At 37.4% G+C, this 20,462-nt stretch overlaps 1 protein-coding gene across 3 annotated transcripts in view; it reads right to left on the bottom strand.

Moving 5' to 3' along the window:
* LAMA2 (laminin subunit alpha 2) overlaps positions 1–20,462 on the bottom strand; it is a 708,999-nt gene that overhangs the window by 241,674 nt on the left and 446,863 nt on the right. For 2 of the 3 annotated variants that reach the window (XM_025294565.3, XM_025294564.3), the window contains exons 18-20: positions 16,523–16,609; positions 10,593–10,804; positions 5,155–5,261 (exon numbers count right to left, since the gene is read on the bottom strand). In XM_025294565.3, coding sequence (XP_025150350.3) covers positions 5,155–5,261; positions 10,593–10,804; positions 16,523–16,609 — 406 coding nt within the window. Of the gene's footprint in view, positions 1–4,139; positions 4,404–5,154; positions 5,262–10,592; positions 10,805–16,522; positions 16,610–20,462 lie in introns of all 3 variants that reach the window. The other variant, XM_044924246.2, reaches the window with a different exon arrangement.

The raw sequence follows: 20,462 nt of genomic DNA on the forward strand, positions 1-20,462 counted from the left end.
TCTCTTATCTATTTGTAACAAATGACCTTCCATGGTCCAGCATCACTAGCTTTGGCTGACTTTCTGGAAATGCGTGTTAACAGACCTAGAATGACTACATTAGAAAATGCTGATGGATTAAAAATCATTCCTAGCAGAAAAGTGAAAAGCACATATCCTACTTAAAGTATGTCAGGGCTGTCTTTCAAGCAGAAGTTTGTCACATTATTATGATATTTTAATCTGGAAAATTAGTCTCAGTAATTACTTCTTTGTAAAACTAATTCTTATTTTGGAAAATTAGACTTAATAATTACTTCTTGGTAAAAATAAATCTTGCTATTTAATGTGAGCCACCCAAATAGAAATGATTAAGCCTCATTATGTATTTTTGTCTTTATTGTTAACAATATTAAAAATAAGTCCTATAAAACAAAATCATACTGAAAATTAGTCTCTTAAAATGACTGTTGCTAAGAATAGTTTTCTTTTTAAATCTAAAATGGGTTGATTATGGTTGATAATCATTTTAATCTTTACATTTGTTCTTCCTTTTATTTTTAGTTCATTTGTTTTTATAAAATAAATAAAATAAATAGCTCTTTATTTTATTTTAGTTCTTGACTTTATTTTTAGTTCTAATTCAGATTCACTGTATAATTAAAGAAATTGTGTGACACTTGTAACAAATGACCTTACTTGATTTTGAAATTAATTATAGGAAAAAAAGAAAACATGTAATATTTTTATTCATAAAAAGCAATTCAGTGTACAATTCTAAATACCAGGCCTAGAGAAATAGTCAGAAACTGCGAAAATGCATGCATGCTTATTACAGTATTATTTATCATAATAATGAGCAACTGTAGAGGTACTTAAATGTTCAATGTTAGAGAAAAAGCTGAATAAAGTAAATTATGAGGCATTCATGTTATAAAATATATAAAATCATTAAAATCCTGTTTTGAAGCAATTTTAATGATATGAATATGGGTAGACTATAGCATTAAGTAAAATTTCAAAAAGCAGAATACAAAATTACATATACACTATGATTCTAATTACATACCCACAAAGGCACACATACCACTCAGACACAAACAAATAGAAACTTATATATATAGAAAAAAAAAGACTAGAGCACTTTTTTAAAAAAGTAATATTTTGCATTTGTTTTTATTTCCTAAATTTTCTTGACTTAGAATGTGGTTTGTAGAGATAGTACTTTACCTTTATCTTTACCTACTAAGTTTGCTTTACTTAGCATATCTATCTATACAAATATCTTTAATGGATAGACCAATAAAATAACTTTCAAATTATTACTTATTTTAAAAATTCCAAAGTTTATTATGTAAATAAATATATGAGAAGTAATGTCTCTATCATACTTTTCTAATATTTACCTAGTGTAGTTTTAAAACCTGAAAGTCAAAGTGGCTCAGTCGTGTCCGATTCTTTGTGACCCCATGGACTATACAGCCCATGGAATTCTCCAGGCCAGGATACTGGAGTGGGTAGCTGTTCCCTTCTCCAAGGGATCTTCCCAACCCAGGGATCGAACCCAGGTCTCCCGCATTGCAGGTAGATTCTTTAACAGCTGAGCCACCAGGGAAGCCCACGAATACTGGAGTGGGTGGCCTATCCCTTCTCCAGTGGATCTTCCCAACCCAGGAATTGAACCAGGTTCTCCTGCACTGCAGGCGGATTTTTACCAACTGAGCTACAGTTATACCAAAACAAATATTACCAAATTTCAGTAATAAAATTTTAATAAATTGTTCAAAAATTTATTTCACAGTCCAGGGAAAATGCTGCAGTAAACAAATTTTAAAGAACATTCTTAGTAATTGAGATTAATGAGGTAAAACATATAGAGAAGCGAGTGCCTGCCTAGTCTCAGTGGGAAGTTTGATGAGCTCATATAATTTATTTTCATTTGGGGTAATAATAAAAACTAGCACTTACATATTGTTCTTGTCATGTGCCAAGCAACATTTCTAAAGCCCTTTACAAATATGAACTCATTTAAATTCTTAAGACAATCCCGAAAGATAGTTATTATCATCAACTTTTTAGAGTGGTGAAACTGAGGCACAGAAGGGTCACATAATTTGGTCAGCAGCTAGCCAGTTGTGGAGTCAGGATTCCAAATCAGCCAGGCTGGCTTCAGAGTCTGTGCTCTTAGCTGTCACATAGACTGTATCAGAGGAAAAGTGGTCTCAGGACAAAACACCACTCCATACATCAGGGCTGTAGGATATGTAGGAAGAGGGTGTGAATAAGGGTTAATAATTCTGCTGAATTTGTTTTGGAGACATTTTTGCATGCTCATGTTCAGTCATATCTGACTCTTTGCAACCCCATGGACTGCAGCCCACTAGGCTCCTCTGTCCATGGAACTTTTCAGGCAAGAATATTGGAGTCGATTGCGAGTTCCTCCACCAGGGAATCTTCCTGAACCAGGGATTGAACCCACATCTCCTGAGTCTCCTGCATTGGCAGGAGGATTCTTTAACACTTGAGCCACGTGGGAAAGCCCATTTTGGAGACATAGTGATCAGTTATGGTCCCTTTATTTTACTCTAAATGCATGCATTTATTTCTGAAAAATATAATCTCTTTAAAGATTTCTCCACTTAATAACAATAATAATAACAGTAACACTACCTACATTACTAAAAACTCTTCAGATGTGTGTTTTATACACTCCTGTCACAACAACCTGGAGATAGCCATAGCGGTGCCTAGGAAGACCTCCCTGCAAGACAGCCTGCGGTGGGAGAGTCACTAATTGACAAGCCCCAGCTTCCATTCTCTTGAATCTAGTGAATCATACCAAGTCAGGCTTCTGCTAGTCAATTACTGGTACACTGAAGTACTCGAATCTTCCTGCTCCATCCAAGACTCCTCCAATGGGTAAGTTTTGCTTGGGCACTCCCAACTGGCCTGGCCAAGAATTTGAGATTTGGGCAGAATGCATTCAGTGAGTCTTTTCTATCCATATTTTTTTCCCTCTCTCCTCCCACAGAGACAGACCCAACATTTCAGCAGAAGTCTCCCTGCACATGATGCTCCATCCCCATTCCCCTTCACTGGAGTTTCCTCCAGTAAATCTCTTGGCATTTGCTCCTTGGAGGATCTGAGCCAACACACAAACTCTATGATGTAGGTCCTACTATGGATGAAGAAGCTGAATTACAAAGATATAAGAAACCGTTTTACGGTGGACCAGAAGTGTTGCAGCTGGGATTTGACCTCAGGCAGTCTGATATCAAAACTAGTTCTTTTCAAATGTCAATAAAGAGGCAAGAAATAAAACTATAAATTTGTTCTTCTGCCTTCCTCCCTCATCTTCCTCCCTTTCCCATCCCCCTTCCTCCTTCTTTTACCTCTTCCTTTCCTACTCCTTCTCCATCTCCTTCTTCTATTCCCTACCCTTAGTTCTCACCTAAGCTCTGATTCTCCACTGACAAGTCCTGTGTCCTGGTACTCAGCATCTTGGCCTTGGTCCTATTCCTCTCTCCCTGATCCTCTCTTCCTCTCTCTCCCTTCCCAAATTCCTTCCTTCCACCATTTGCTTTGTCTTGCCCCATGAGAAGGAGGATCAAACTTTTATAGTAGAAGACATGCTACCTTCTTTTGTGCATGTTGTAGATTTCCAGTGTGTGAAAATGTGTGTCTTGTGTTTGTTGTATACATGGACAAAATTATAATGTGGTAATGTAACAGTCACTAGTTATGATGAAAGGTCAGTCAAAGGTCAGATTAGTGGGCTGAATTTTCTTAGGCAAGTCACTTTCTTTGTCAGATTTCCCTTCATTCATTTGTTTGTTCCCTTCATTTGCTCTAAAATGATGCCTGGGGTTCTTTTCCCTTTTAAGATGTTAGTTTGCTACAGATACATTTTTCTTTGTTTTCTACATATCAATGATCACTTGAAACTTTTGTGACCCTATGAACTTGAACGAGCTTTAAATAAACGTTATCAGTAGCTATTTTTTAAAGGCAAGACTTCAATCAGGAACTGCCAAGTTTTCGTATTTGCAATTCACACACTTAGCAATCATTATGTGGTAAAATGGCACCAGCACAGGTCAGCAGCAGCACATGGAACACAGCATGCTGAGGCAAGAGCCATGCAGCACCTCTCAAATTACCGGAGCCGCAGGCCGATAGGCTCCCCGAGGGCATCCGCTGGAGCCGCTGACACCCCACTTCTGGGGAGACCCCAGCACCCACTGTGCTCTCTGTGGCTGTTCCTCCTGTCGGTGCACCTGTCTGCTGAGCTTGCATCGTTTCCCTACGAAGCCTGATTTACAGACACATCTTCCTGTAATATCACACCATGGTGTCACAGAGCCCATGGGACTGCATCCACAGGACACACAGAATCGCTTCTTTGGGTCCCACCACATAGTGGGCTTTAAAAGCCAATGGAAAAATAAAAACAAAAAAAGAGAGCATACATGTTATTCAAAATATAGAGGCAAATAATATTTTTAAACCTCCTACAGAGTGGCCAATTTGGCATCTGAGAAATGATTGGTTCTGCTTAACAGTGTTTATCATGAGAAATTACCTATTTATGTGAAAGAAATAGTGCAAATCCATGTACTCTCATGGAGGAATCTCAAGGTGCTTGGCATACTGAAGGCAGGGTAACGTATCCAGGAAAAGAGAGCAACGTATTTTGATTTTTGTTTCCTTTTAGCAAAATGGTATCCAAGAAATCCTTTGATTTGCTTCTATACTGAAAAATTTTGTTGAGCAGAATGCTCACTGGAACTTTAAATGATGGAACTAGAACAAAGTGCTTGACAAAAGCAAAGGGTATGACATTTTTTTCTCCTGCCAAAAACATAAAGGCAAAGGAAAGAGTATGTGACTCACCATAGACAGGGATTAAATTTGTATGTGGTTTCATAAACACTTAAATTAAATACTACATAAATTCACTACCAAGGAAATGTGTCAATAGGTTGAGGGTCAAATGCTAGTGTATGGCAAATGTTGTTCTATTTTCTTTTTAATTTCAATGATCACAGTAATTTTATATATAGAATGAGATATTCTTGAACTTGTCTTTTAATATACTCGGGTATAGGTCATTTCTGAAAGCCAGTGAAAAGTTTGAAGGAAGAAGTAATTCACCGGTCAGCTCCAACTTCTTACCTTACATTCATCACACCGACGTCCCTGCACGTTAGGTTTGCATTCACACTGTCCCGTCTGAGCGTGGCAAACCTCAGAGAAGGAGCCGTTGGCATTACAGTGACAAGCTGCAAAGAGAGGAGAGATCTGTGGTTGGGAAATGTATTCTAATAGGCTTCAGAGGTTTATTAAATAATGGAACACTGGTCATAAAGTTTTAGAATAGAATGCTTTCTGATTGCTAAGTGTTCTTGTTCTGTTAGGCATTATATCATCTGATCTTTACAACAACTCTGTAAGCTGTAGAGATGAATTATGAAAGCAAGAGCACAGTTCCTGGCACATCATATGTTGTAAAAATATTATTGTCACCATTATTATTCCAGTTGTAAGAATGAAGACACTGAAATTCAAGGTCAGACAAGGCCACATGATTAGTAGGTGAGTTAGCAGATTTCAGGTAAAATGTTCTTTCCATCACTCCTCCAGCTGTTTTGCCTCTTCATAGATGCATTGGGGTAACCCAGAAAATACTATCATCTCCATATAAGTAATACTGACTCTAGAGCATACTGACTCTAGAGCTGACATAATTTTGAGAAATTATAAAAATTAGTAGCATCCATGGAATAATATTAATGCTACCATTAATGAAGCAACATTATAATTTCCAAATGATTATTTACTATATGCCAGTTTTTGTGTTAATTTCAAAACAAATGAGCTTAAGATGAAACATTAAATAAACATATAAATCTGAAAAATATTTAAGATTAGAAAAGTATGTAAGTCATAAGAACTAAAGTAGACATGTTTCCAAAGAGGAGATCAAAGTGACAAACAGGCCATGAAAAGATGCTCAACATCACTAATCATTAGGGAATTGTAAGTCAAAACCACAATGAGCTACCTTACACCTGTTAAAATGGCTGCCATCAAGAAGACAAGAGACAGTAAGTGCTGGTGAGAATGTGGTGAAAAAGGGAGCCCTTATACACCACTGGTGGGAACGTAAATGGGTCCAACCACTATGGAAAATAATACAGATGTTCCTCAAAAAACCAAAAGTAGAACTACTATACACATTCCAGTGATCTCATTTCAGGATATATACATAAAGGAAATGTAAACAGTATTTTGAACGAACATATGCCCTTTCATGTTTATTGCAACATTATTCACAATAGCCAAGACATGGAAACAACCCAAATGCTCATCAATAGGTAAGTGGATAAAAAGATGTGGTGTATACACAATGGAGGGGTTCCCAGGTGGCTCAGTGGTAAAGAATGCACCAGCTAATTCAGGAGAGACAGGAGACATAGGTATAATCCCTAAATCGGGAAGATAATCTGGAGAAGGAAATGGCAATCCACTTTAGTAGTCTAGCCTAGAAAAAATCTCATGGACACAGGAACCTGGTGGGCTATAGTTAAAAAGAGTCACAAGAGTCAGATGTGACTGAATGACAAAGCATGTGCATGCACACTCATGTGTGCATACACACACACACAGACACACAGGAATATTATTCAGCCATGAAAAAGGAGGCTATCCTGCTATTTGGATAAGCCTTGGGCATATTAGTCTAAGTAAGATAAATCAGAAAGAGAAAGGTAAGTATTACATGATATCACTTATATGTGGAATCTAAATAAGTCAAACTCATAAAAAACAGCGTGAAATGATGGTTACCATTGGATGGGGGGCTGGAGGGGTAAAATTGATGTTAAGGGTACAAACTTGCAACAAGTAGTAAATAAGATATAGTGATATAATGCAAAGCTATAATGAACATAGACAAAAATATTGTACTATAATTATGTAACAGGGTAAATACTGCTACAATGGCAACCACATTACAATGCATAAATTTATCAAAAAGGTTGAACACCTTAAATTTACAAAAACATATTGAATAAAATGTATATAAGACAAAATTTTTTCAAAAGTATTAGCAGTATACCATTATAATTTTTAAAAATCACATTTGTTTTACAACTTATATACTATCTCCAACAATAGAAAATGTATTTGATTTCAGTAATCTTTTATCATTTTCTGTTATGAAGCTGTCTGACATTATTCTGAAACATATAATAAATCAGTCTAAAAATTAAGAGACTTTTTCACAAATAGAATGGCAATTAATGGTTCACTCTGTACTCTGCAAGTGTATTTTTAACAGTACATATAATTGCACTGATACCAGAATAAAAATGTGAGTGGGAGATGACACAGGCATATAGATTATTCATAGATAGTTTTGGTAAATTTTGTACAATATTTCTTATCTCTGAATACTTCAATTTGAGTACAACTTATAAATACATTATAAATAGCTACTCCATCAGCCTATGCTATTTTTCTATTCCTCTGACTGGAGGTGCTACTTAGTTTTACTGCTTTCTTAAAAATTGCTTGATTATTCTTCCAGTAGCTTGGCCTTCAGTGTCTGCTAACCTGATTCTAGTTGGGTGGTCATTAAAAAACTGTCCCCAGCCAGTTATCTTCCTCAGGTAGTAGCCTAAGGATAGTCTATGGGCTTCCCTGGTGGTTCAGATGGTACAGAATTGGCCTGAAATGCAGGAGACCTCGGTTCAATCCCTGGGCTTGGAAGATCCTCTGTGGGAGGGCATGGCAACACATTCCAGTATTCATGCCTGGAGAATCCCCATGGACAGAGGAGCCAGGTGGGCTACAGTCCATGGGGTCATGAAGAGTCGGACATGACTGGGTAACTAAGCACAGCATGGTGTATAGCTGGCATGTAAGAAGAGCCTGAAGGATATATTTTCTTTAAATATCCATTTCATTTGACTACTAGAATTATTACAGAAAGAAAGAAAGATGAAGTTGCTCAGTTGTGTTCAACTCTACGACTCCATGGACTGTAGTCCCCCAGGCTCCTCTGTCCATGGGGATTCTCTAGGCAAGAATATTGGAGTGGGTTGCCATACCCTCCTCCAGGGGATCTTCCCAACCCAGGGATCAAACTCGGGTCTCCTGAATTGCAGGAAGATTCTTTATTGTCTGAGATACCAGGGTAATCCTAAGAATTATTATATATACTTCTAATTTCTTTACATGTTTTTTTTATATATATATATATATAATATATATCAATTAAAAAAATAAATACCTTATAATTTAAAAGTCACTTTTTTATTAGAGTGGGGAACACTTAATGATTAAATTTACTATAAAGTCATTTAAAAAATAAAGCAATAAAGCCGGTGCTCTGGGACAACCTAGAGGGATAGGGTGGGGAGGGGGGTTCAGGCTGGGGGGACACATGTATACCTATGGCTAATTCATGTTGATGAATGGCAAAAACCACCACATACTGTAAAGTAATTATCTTCCAATTAAAATAATTTTAAAAAATAAAGAAATGAAGAATTTTAGTGCAATTTTAAAATAAAATGTATGACACAAACAATATATGTAAATTTAAAGGGCAAATTGGAAGAGATGTATTTTTTATGAACAGATCCAGGGGCAACTAAAATAATGGTTTATTATGAATTTTCTTTTTGTAAATGTTTACTAATTATGCATAGAGGAGCTATTATTTCTATGAAAAGTCATAAAATAGATAATAAATAAGTTTCTTATATTTTTATATGCTGCTGCTGCTGGTAAATTGCTTCAGTCGTGTCCAACTCTGTGCGACCCATAGATGGCAGCCCACCAGGCCCCCCCGTTCCCGGGATTCTCCAGGCAAGAACACTGGAGTGGGTTGCCATTTCCTTCTCCAATGCATGAAAGTGAAAAGTGAAAGGGAAGTCGCTCAGTCTAAAGAGCATTAAAAACATAATCATGTCTATACTTCATGGCAAGTGATAAAAAAAAAATGGTGATGATTCAAAAATGCTTTTATACTATATTCTTCTCTGTGTTCTTAAGACTTCATGCTGCAGATTCTGAATTCACCACAATAAAGAGTGGAACTGTCTCTTCAACTCTGTAGAAGAGGTTATTGGAAGATAGAAAATGAGGTCATTCAGTGAAACACAGCTCTAAACTGGTGAGTCATAAATATTCACAACTACTGTCAGCATCTCTACAAAGGAGCCAACAGGTAAGAATACCCTAGGCAGCTCACTAGACAGTTTCATGTGTTAGATCCTTTAATTCCCATAGAAAATTAAAATGCTTTATGTAAATGAGGAAACTGAATCTCAGTGAGCTCAAATGTCTTGCCCAGAGTCACACTGGTAGAATGTATAGATCCTGAGGATAGGCTTGAACTGGAGAGTTTCTTGAGTGCCTAATGATTTTATACAGATGCCATAAACCCAGTGTTTAAAGGTGCTTCTGAGCCTGTTGGGAATTTTGCTGAAAAAACTTGACAATTTACAGGGGATATTAATAGCTGTTGACTATTCCAGAGACTGGTTTGTTTTTGATTCAACAAATTGTCATGTTTAAATGACAAAACGTTGGCCCTCATCTTCCAAACCTGTGAGGAGAGAGACACATTTCTTCTTGAAGGGGGGGACCTAGCAGGTCATTGGTATTTATAGCAGAGATGCTAACAGGCACAACATTGCCAGAGATTTCTGTAAAGTTACAGGTCCTGGGACCTAACTCAATGGCTAGAAGAATCCCTTCCTATATAATGAAGTCAGCAGAAGTGAATTGTTAAGCTGGTATCATAACCTGCTCTTCCTGAGGATTATCACAGTAGGTGAAGTCGATTATGGCAGTGTCCAGCTCTGAGCTGGTCTAACAAGGATGCTCCGTCTGTTTGACTCTCCACAATGAGATCTCTCTCGCATGTTACCACTAATATTCTATGCAATACCAAATAATATAGTTGAGAAATTCAAGACAAGGGTAGGAATGTACTGACTAATATGAATAAAGTCCTACAATAGCTAATTCTGTGGAAGTAAAATACAGAAATGGCGTTCTATGAGTAGTCTTAAGCTGATGGTTAATCACTCAACAATTACAAATGCTGGTGTGTAAGAACACTGGCAGTATATTTCACCTATTGTGAAACACAAGAATGTAAAGTTTACATATGAAAGCATAACAGATTAAAACCTACTGACAGATACTAATGAAATAATATGGGCAGATCAATGTATTTCAAGAAAGTGATTAGAATTGAGATCAACAATAAGGATAAATAGGGGCTAATTTTCAAATTCTTCTTTCCTGTCAAAGACAAAAATTTACTTAAAAGTCTTTATCCCATGTGTAAACAGAAATATGTGTATCATTTGAAAAACAATGATACTTCAACAACACAGCAATTTTGAGAGGATTTAATCTATTAGTACAAAGGAAATATATTAGAATATTCAGACTCTGTGTATAGGCTGGATATCTATCTTACATGGATTACAGGTAATTTCCTACTCTCCAATCCCCACTCAAGAACTCATCAGCTACTTTGAGGAGCAATGCATCAATTCTGTCAGGGGCATCAATAGTTCACGACTTACGCTGACAGTTCTTTGCATCAACTGCGTCTCCAAAATATCCATCAGCACAGAGCTCACAGTACCGGCCTGTTGTACCTGGCTTACATATCAGACAGGAGCCAGACAAGCTGTCACAGCTGCCAGGAATGGAGAAGTCAAGGTTGTCATTGCATTGGCATGGCTGACACGATCCTCCAGGTACAGAAGGTTGTCCAAAATAGCCTTCCGCACACCTAAGGTGAAAAATTTCATCAGTGAGTATTTGGGAGGAACCCATGAAACCCACTGGGGGCAATGTTTATGTATTTATTTTATTCTATTTCTCTCCCAGGATGTTTTCCATTTAAGTGCTCCTTTTTTCAAATGCAAGATGATTAAAAGAATGTTTTCTCTGTTACTGCAGTGTAGATACAAGATGAAATCCTGCCAGCTTCACTAGTAATTAGATTTCAGCCAGAGGGGGGAAAAAAAAACACCTTGTCACTGGAACTGAAAATGAGACCAAAGCATAATAAGAAATCTGCTGTTGGCACTCCGGAGGGATCCAGGTCCACGTTGGAAAGCCTTTGTAGTACAACACATCATATGTATCTACTCCAATTGGTTGTTTTCTGTGCAAATATGTAAGGTTCACATTTTTGTTGTTGTTGTTGCAGCAAGAGCTTGTTATGAGGAAACAGGCTCACAAGGAAGTACAGTAGTAAGAATTCAGAATGTATTAAGTAGAAAATCAAAAGAGCCTCATTATTTGTGTGGGGGCTATATCTCTGCATAGGCTTTTATATATTTGCATATCCATACAGAAACAGATTTCCATTGAAGAGTCTTTACCAAGGAGAAGCAGGCATGCTGCATATTACAGTAAAATGCCATAACGTGAGGCTTAATTGTCCCCACATCTCTCATTAGCAAACTCCAGTTCTTTTTTTTTTAAGGACTAAATACTACTTTACATATTTATTGGAAAAATAAAAATTCATTTATTTAGGAGGCATGGGAGAGATTGTTTTAAATTTTGTATCAGATTTCCCTTTAACCATGTGTTCTGTTTTAAAATGTTACTTAATGTTACAGATGCACAGATACACCTTTATAGGAAGCACTTATTTGTAATCTACTCTGTCTTCTCTTTCAGTTACATTTGCTCATGCTGCATATTAAGCTTTACTTGCCAAAGGAGACATGAAACAGTGCATCTGAACTTCTATGGTCAAGCTACTAGCTCCGTTATCTGTGCCATCTTAGCAAAACAAAGTCCTTTACAACAAGGGTCAAAATTGAAGAGGAATAAAAACAAGTGGGAGAATATATTTCAATAACACACTGTGTTTATGCTCACTTACAGATATAAAAGTCACTGTGTAGAGAAAAATCCTCTCTACTATAGAAACAGAAATGGTTTAAATCCAGTATATCATATAAGGACACTTTAATAATATGATTGTGGGAGAAAGTTATTAATTTTGTGAGTAAGATACATTGATAATTCAAAGTGTTCTAGAAAATTTACAGGTGCCATAATAAGCCTGTAGAAGATTTATCATAATTTTAATAAGATTACTAGTTTTAACAAAACATTTTATGAATTGTGAAAGTCATGATATAAATATTGCTTGGAAGAATACCGCCACCTCCAAACACAATTGCTTATTAATTCTCTATTGTAAAATATGAACTAATATTTCAGTGCATAAAATCCACCCCCCCCCAATCCCTTAAGGAGTGGTATTCAGTAAAGATAACAAGAAAATCCTTTTAAATTTTAACCCAATTCTTCTTGCCTTACTTGATATTCAGAGCTCATGATCACATCCAGGTATATTCACATCTCATTTTGTTTACCATTAACAGAGTGACTTTGCTCCACTAGAATAGCAATATACAATGATCATTATCACAGACAACAAAACCCCATTATTTTCAGCTCACTTTTCTGACTTGCTGCCCTCAGGAGAGATGGCATTATATAACAAGATCTAGAAATTTTTTTAAACAGACACCAATTAATCAGTCTGAAATTCTCCCACAACAATAATTTTAAAAACCAACTCAATCCACAAGAAAATAACTACAATTTAATAGAATCACTGGAGGAACATCTGTCTTTTTGTTGTAGGACATGTAAGGAGACTTACTGAATATACATGATACATCATTTCATATGCCACTTCACTGAAAATGAGCGTTCAGATTTTATTACGCATGTGTGTGTGTGTGTGTGCATGTTTATACATAGAATAGTATTCTTAAGAGATTTACAGAAATGTTTCAACAGAAATTAAAAAGTAGAGCCAGTGTCATCAGCATTTAGCTTTTTTTTTTCCTCTATGATTTTTTTAATTCCTCTTGATGCTCTGACAGTCATCTTTTTTTGACCATCAAAACACTGTCTCCTTGATTTTCTGTATTTTCTCCTCTTGTCCAGACCATAAAAGCCTAGAATCTCAGCAAAGTGCCATGATGAATACCCAGTTCCTTCACCCCTGGTTCTCTTCTTTTACTTTTGTTTAAAACATTCCCTAGTCAGAGGAAGGCAGTAGTATCTCAAAGTATGAGTGCTCTGACCCCAAGCAAAAGTTTCTGAAAACTGTAACTAGTGCCTTATATGTGACAGACTATCTGTTCACATTTTGTCATATTTTGCTTTGCCATCCTCTTGGTCACGATTTTTCTCCATTCCCTCAATTCAAGCAGCAAGGCCACCTGGGCTACATGACTGAGTAAAGGGTTCTGACGGGAAAGAAAGCAGAAATATTGGAATCTTTTGGACTTGGGTTTTAAAAATCACCATTTCTATGAATGTGGCAACTCTTTCTGCAATGCATGCCTGAACAGGAAAGGGATGGAGTTAGAAAGACAAATGGAGGAGAAATGATGAGAGCAGAAATGTTGGTGGGTCCCAGTGTAGAAAGTAAACAGCAGTATGTGTCCTGTGCTCCCACAAATGATAGGAAAGTAGTGGAGAGAGTTACTGGACCTGGGAGGAGAGGTAATCAGGTGGACAGTAAACAGAAAGAGGTCAGCAAAAATGCGCTTAGATGAATCACTCAGGACAGACTGACCCCATGATATGTCCATTGCCCAAAATCCAGTCTCTTTCTCTCTCTCTCTCTCTCTCTCTCTCACACACACACACACACACACACACACTCAAGCATTCAAGCCTCTTGGTACTAAGTAAGCTTGTTAGACTTTGGTTCTAACCAAAGCTAGAAGTGGAAAGTAGGAGAGAAGACAAAAAAACGTTAAAACAAATTTTTAAAATTTGAACGTAAGTGACATATAACATTGGGTTTAAGTTTAAAGGATACTTGACTAAGATTATATGTCCAAGCTCTCACAGCTCTTACATATAAAGAATTTGATCTCAAAGTAGAAATTAAACTGAGATAAAAATATAAAGTTATAATTCCCATCTATCTGAGCTATAGTCTGAGATACATTCTAGCTATATAATGAAACTAGGGGATTTATGGTCACCTAAGATTAGAAAATGCTGAGTTAAACTAACTGAAGAGATGTTTTTCACTCCAGGACTGGTCAGAACTTTTGACAAGCTAATAGATGCTTCCCAGACTTCCATGATCATAGAACTCTATTCCAAGAACATCTATAGCTTTTGAAACACAGCTTCAGTTTTTCAACGCTGATTTCGTGTAAATGATGTGCATAACTGATTACTCTAATCACTCCCAGAATAGTTTTGATTACAAAATTTTCAGTGCAACCCACATCTCTTTCCTTCCCTGACCCTTATTCTCTCTCACATCTACTTCAGCTGGCACATCTGCCAAAATGTTTCTAATTGTTTGGATCCCCCAGATGGCTCAGAGCTAAAGAAGCCACCTGTCAATACAGGAGAATCAGGAGACACAGGTTTGATCCCTAAGTCCCCTGGGTCAGGAAGATCCCCTGGAGTAGGAATTGGCAACCCACTCTAGTATCCATGCCAGAAAAATCCCACGGACAGAGGAGCCTGGTGCACTACAGTCCATGGGTCAGAAAGAGTCGGACACGACTGAGCACGCAATGCACACAAATGTACTTTTTGGCTCATACAGAGGAATGATAGACTAAACATTCCTGGAAAGCCCTAATCCAAATTTTGGCTAGAAAAATATAATATCACATATTTCATATAATAATAGTTTAAGATTATATTTGAAAAACTTGAGTTAGAGGCAAGATATGCCATATGATAAGCTGCCTATGCATGTTTCTACCTTCTTTTGAATCAAATTAACAGACTTTAGAAAGGAAATCATCCTTTCTTTCAAGCATCTCTTTCCTAGGTGAATTTTATTATTCAGACTAGAATGTTCTCCAGAATACAATCAACTATTCTCACTCACATTAAAAATGTGAGCTGCTTGAGGGCAAGGATGGTAGGGTACATCTGCTTATAGCCTGTGTTTAGTTTAGCCCTGTGCTCAGCACAAAATAGCTGATAAATGTTTATTAAATAAAATGTAGGAGTTTAAATTGTAGGTGGCTCAGAAACCACTGTCTAACACGTAGAAAATACATATTATGGAGCAGAGCAGTACAAATACATCAGAGACTAAGCTCACCTAGATTGGTGGATTAAATGGCCTTGTATGACAGCACAGCTGCCATTTTCCAGTTGCTAAAAAAAAAAGTTGCCTGTAGTGAGCCAGAGTGGTTAGGCATTTGATGTAAAGCTGTCCAGGCAATGGTATGCTCTGCTATTACAATAAGTAATATGCATGTGCTGCTGCTGCTAAGTCGCTTCAGTCATGTCCGACTCTGTGAGACCCCATAGACGGCAGCCCACCAGGCTTCCCCGTCCCTGGGATTCTCCAGGCAAGAACACTGGAGTGGGTTGCCATGCATGTGCCCTCCTTTAAAAAAAAAAATAAGCACAATCAAAGACTTTCAGTTTCTCGATTAAAATTGAATCCTCTTTATTTCAGCTCTGTTCCTCCATTACAAATTTACAAATGCTGCCGTACTCACAAACAGTACTTGTTGCTGCTCAGAGGTGTCATTGGCACTTTGTCCACAGACTGCTAGCTGCTGGCTGAATTCTCTCTGGGTGATTGGCCCTTGCTTCATTAACTTTATGCAGTCTGGTTGAAACAGACCTGATGGCTGCCAAGAGGACAGGAAAGGATAGGCAGAAACAGCCTACTGCGGTGTTCACCTTGGTGATGCTGGGTGAAAGCAGGTCATTTCCTCTACCCCTCCCTCTACTTCCACCCCTGCCTAATCTCTAGTAATGGCAGCAAAAGGGACTGTTTTCAATGCTACAACCAGAGAGTTGTGTTGGTCAACAATATCATGGGAGAAATTTGTTCCATTTTCAGTGAACCTGAAATACGGAAGAACCTTTTCCTTGGAAAGATTTTAGGAGAAAAAATAATCACTCAAGTTACATAAAATAATATCCTGGATCCAATGCAAAACAACCTAGTAAAATCAACAGGAATTAAAATATTGACTTAGAAACAATTAGATGGGCATATAAATCATGATAATAATTACATTTGGTTTCAATTTTCAAATATATTTAAGGTGAATTATGGATCACTTGCTGAACTATGAACTACACACTTAAGCTACATTTTAAGGACAAAAAGCTAATTATGAAAAATAAATGTTGCCAATGTAGACAGCAAGATAAATCTTAAAGTGCATGACTTTCTACTTGAGCAATACTTTCTAGAAAGATTGCAGGTTAATGCTTAACCTTTAAGATTAAAACATTAATCAAACATTCTCTGAGTGAATGGAGATTTATGGAGCAATTTCTAGAGAATAAATAAACTATAAGAATATAATGCATTTGTTTGACAAGTGTGGTAAGAAACTTTATTTCAACTCACCAAGTGTGGTGGCTTTTCTGGGGCAGTGCAAAAGATGATGATGCCTGTGGTTTTATAGCTCCCAAGGAGGAAATCACAGTGAAAGACAGTTGAGTACATGCTTACCTCTCACAGCGTTGTCCTGAGTACCCAACAGGGCATTCATCACAGATCAAGCCAAGACTTCGGTCCAAATGGCATGTTGGGCTAAAGCTATGTTGATGCCATTGGAGAACAACAGGGACAAGGAAGAAACACATACACAAAGTCATTAGTAGAATATTTTCATTTCTCTTCTTTCAATATTGCTGTGACAAAAGGGTACAGGGTAGTCATTCTCATCTCACAGATGGAGATTAGGGTCTGGGAAGTCAAGGATGAAATGATACGCCTGTTTCTGCAGATGTGAATACAGTCCAGTGGAAAAGTGTCCCTGTAACATGTTAGTAATTGATATTTGACTGTTCTGCGTCCCCAAACATCAGGAACAAATGGGATCCTACAGCTGCTCTTGAGGGATTCCTCAGGCCTGGCAAAACATAGTCTTACAAGTTTTCTCTCCAGCCAAATCCTAATGAATTTGAAGCAACCCAAAGGAACCTGTTATAGATTTTGGAAAACTCAGAATGTGGTCCTGGAAGCAGTGATGGTGGTGGTGGTGGTGATGGGGTTCCTCTGCCCAGTACTGCCGTCATGCGTGGCTGGGCGCATGCGTGCGTGTGTGTTCAGGCCACTGCCCATGTGTACTCATGGGTCAGCTGTTTACACAGATGGAACTCTTGGAAAAGCTTTCAGATAAGATCAAGCATATTCTGCCTAAATTTCTAACAAATCCAAACAAACCAAAACCATGTTGCCATTTCATATTTCTGCTATGTTCTAAAGTTTGCCTCTCTGCATGTATTTCTATTTGGGGTCTGAAATAACAGAGGTGAATACCAAGTCAGGAATCAGCAGTGTGATTACGTGCTAGCTTTAGCCTTCACCAACATGCTCAACTCTGGCCATACTTCTTCGTCTTGTGATACCTTTCATGCATAGACCCTTACCCCAAGAGTGACACAATGGCTCTCTGAAGAGCCATCAACTGTTTTGAATTCTGTGAGTTCTGCTACTTAACCATTTTAAGAGGATATGCCCCCAATTAATCTTTATCCCATCATGCTTTCCCTAAGTAGATTTATTTTCTATTATATATGACAGGACAATTCAGTAGAATCTTGCTTGATGGTTAAATGAATTAAAGAAAGAACAACAAATTTAACTGCAAGTCTTGAATTCATTTTACTCTTGACAGTTTCATGACTTTGAAATACTTTCTTAATTTTTGTGCAGATCAGATCACGGGTACTATTTTTTTAATATTATCCCTGTGGCTTAACTCATGGTAGTCCTATAAAGATTTAATAATTTCTTGATTTTTAATTGAACTATACTTGATTTAAAATATTGTTTTAATTTTGGGTATACAGCAAAATGACTCAGTTCTATGTATATATCTTTCAGATTATTCTCTATTATAGGTTATAAGAAGATATTGAAGAGTTCCCTGTGTTATACAGTAAGTCCTTGTTGCCCATCTATTTTGTGTATAGTAATTTGTGTCTGTTAATCCCATATTACTAACTTATCCCTCCCCTACTCACTTTCCCTTTTGGTAACCATAAATTTGTTTTTTACATCTGTGAGTCTATTTTTATTCTATATATACATTCACTTGTATTATTTTTTTGGATTCCACATGTAAGTGATATAATATTTGTCTTTCTTTCTCTGACTTCTTCATTTAGTATGATAGTCTCTAGGTCTATCTATGGTGCTGAAAATGGCAGTATTTCATTCTTATTGTAGCTGAGAATATATATATATATATATACACACACACACACACACACACACACACACACGCACCATGTGTGTGAGTATGCATGCTCAGTTGTATTCGACTCTTTGTAACCTAGGGACTGCAGTCTGTCAGGCTTGTCTGTTTATGGAATTTTCTGGGCAAGAATACTGGAAAAGGTTGCTGTTTCCTACTCCAGGGGATCTTCCCAACCCAGAGATTGAACCCATGTCTCCTGCGTTGTCAGGCGGATTCTTTACCACTGAGCCACCTGGGAAGCCCTTCTTCTTAAACCAATTGTCTGTTGATGTGCACTTGGGTCATTTCTATGTCTTGGCTGTTGCAAATAGTGCTGCTATAACACTGGGGTACATGTATCTTTTCAGATTAAGAGTTTTTGTTTTTTTTCTGGATATATGTTCAAGAGTAGAATTGCTGGATCACATGGTAGCTCTATTTTCAGTTTCTTAAGGAACCTCCATACTATTTTCTGTAGTGGATGCACCAATTTAGATTCTCACCAGCAGTATAAGAAGATTCCCCCTTTTCTCTATACCTTCTCCAGCATTTATTATTTGTAGACTTTTTGATGATAGTCATTCCAACCAGTGTGAAGCAATACTCACTGGGGTTTTGCTTTTCATTTCTCTAATAATTAGCAATGAACATCTTTTCAGGTGCCTACTGGTCACCTGTATGTCTTCTTCAGAGAAATGTCTATTTAGACCTGCCCATTTTTTGATTGGGTTATTTTTAAAGATTTAATAATTCTTATCTGTTGATAGTAGCAAGCTATTAGAACCAAGTAGTTTTATCATTAAAAAAAAAACAAACTCATAGAAGTATCATAACAGATGCAGAAAATAAACTTCTGATTACCAGGGTGTAAGGGAGGGGGAATAAATTGGAACATTAGGGTTACATATACATACTGCTGTATATAAATTCTACAGCATGGATCTATGTGTGCTCAGCTATGTCCGACTCTTTGTGAGCCCAAGAACTATAGCCTGCCAGGCTCCTCTGTCCATGGAATTTTCCAGGCAAGACTGCTGGAATGGATTGTCATGCCCTCCTCCAGAGGATCTTCCTGAACCAGGGATAGAACCCATATTTCTTGCATCCCTTGCATCAGCAGGTGGATTCTTTACCACTAGAGCCACCTGGGAACAAGAACCTACTGTATAGCATGGGGAATTCTATTCAGTACTCTGTAAAGGCCTACATGGGAAATAAATCTTTAAAAAAAGAGTGGATATATTAATATGCATAACTGATTCACTTTGCTGTACACCCAAAACCAACACACCAGTAAAAATCAACTACAGCCCAACAAAAATTAATATTATTTTTTTTCAATTCAATGAAGCATTTTACATGAATCTGTTGAGGTAAGTGGGGAAAATTCTGGTCTGATACATCTTGAGTATACAAATCTTACTCAAATTAAAGATGTCACATTAAGGTGGCTGCTACAAGCAGAAGACCAAGCCATCCTCAGCCTGTGATCTATGAGAGGAGATTCATCTTTCAGAGTGTAGCCTGTGGGAGCACACCAAGGGGGGTTTTCTTGGCAAGAGTATGACTGCATTGAAGAGAAGAGGCACATGTAAAAATGGAAAGAAACGTTTTTTTTTTTTTAATTTCTCACTCTGTGATTTACTATTGTTTTCAGACATAACAGGAGGACTGGATTTTGACAAACCTCTAGAATGCATGTATGCCTTCTTTTAAAATTGGCATTATTTAATTGCCTTATCATCTACAGAGAAAGTAATTCTTAACTAAAAAAACCCCTAGGATCCCCACCCATGTGGGACTATGATGATTGAAAGGAAACCATGCTCTCCTGTCCAAAGATGGTGAAGGAATAGGACAGGGAGACCACTTTCTCCCCCACAATTTCATCAAAAGATCATTTGAATGCCGAGCAACTTCCACAAAACAACTCCTGCATGCTGGTGGAGGACACCAGGCAACCAGAAAGGAAGCCTATTCTGTTTGAAAGGATGTAGGACAAAATATAAAGACAAAAAGAGAGACAAAAGAGTTATAGACTGAGACCCGTCCTCAGGAGGGAGTCATGAAGGAAGAGAAGTTTCCAAACAGTAGGAAACCCTCTCACAGGAGGGTCTGAGGTGGGGGGTTTGGAATCTCAGAGGGCAACATAACCAAGAGAAAGCAAACAAACAAAAAAACACACACAGAATACGCTCCTAACCA

This window comes from Bubalus bubalis, chromosome 10, assembly GCF_019923935.1.
Source record: "Bubalus bubalis isolate 160015118507 breed Murrah chromosome 10, NDDB_SH_1, whole genome shotgun sequence".
Lineage (NCBI taxonomy): Eukaryota > Metazoa > Chordata > Mammalia > Artiodactyla > Bovidae > Bubalus > Bubalus bubalis.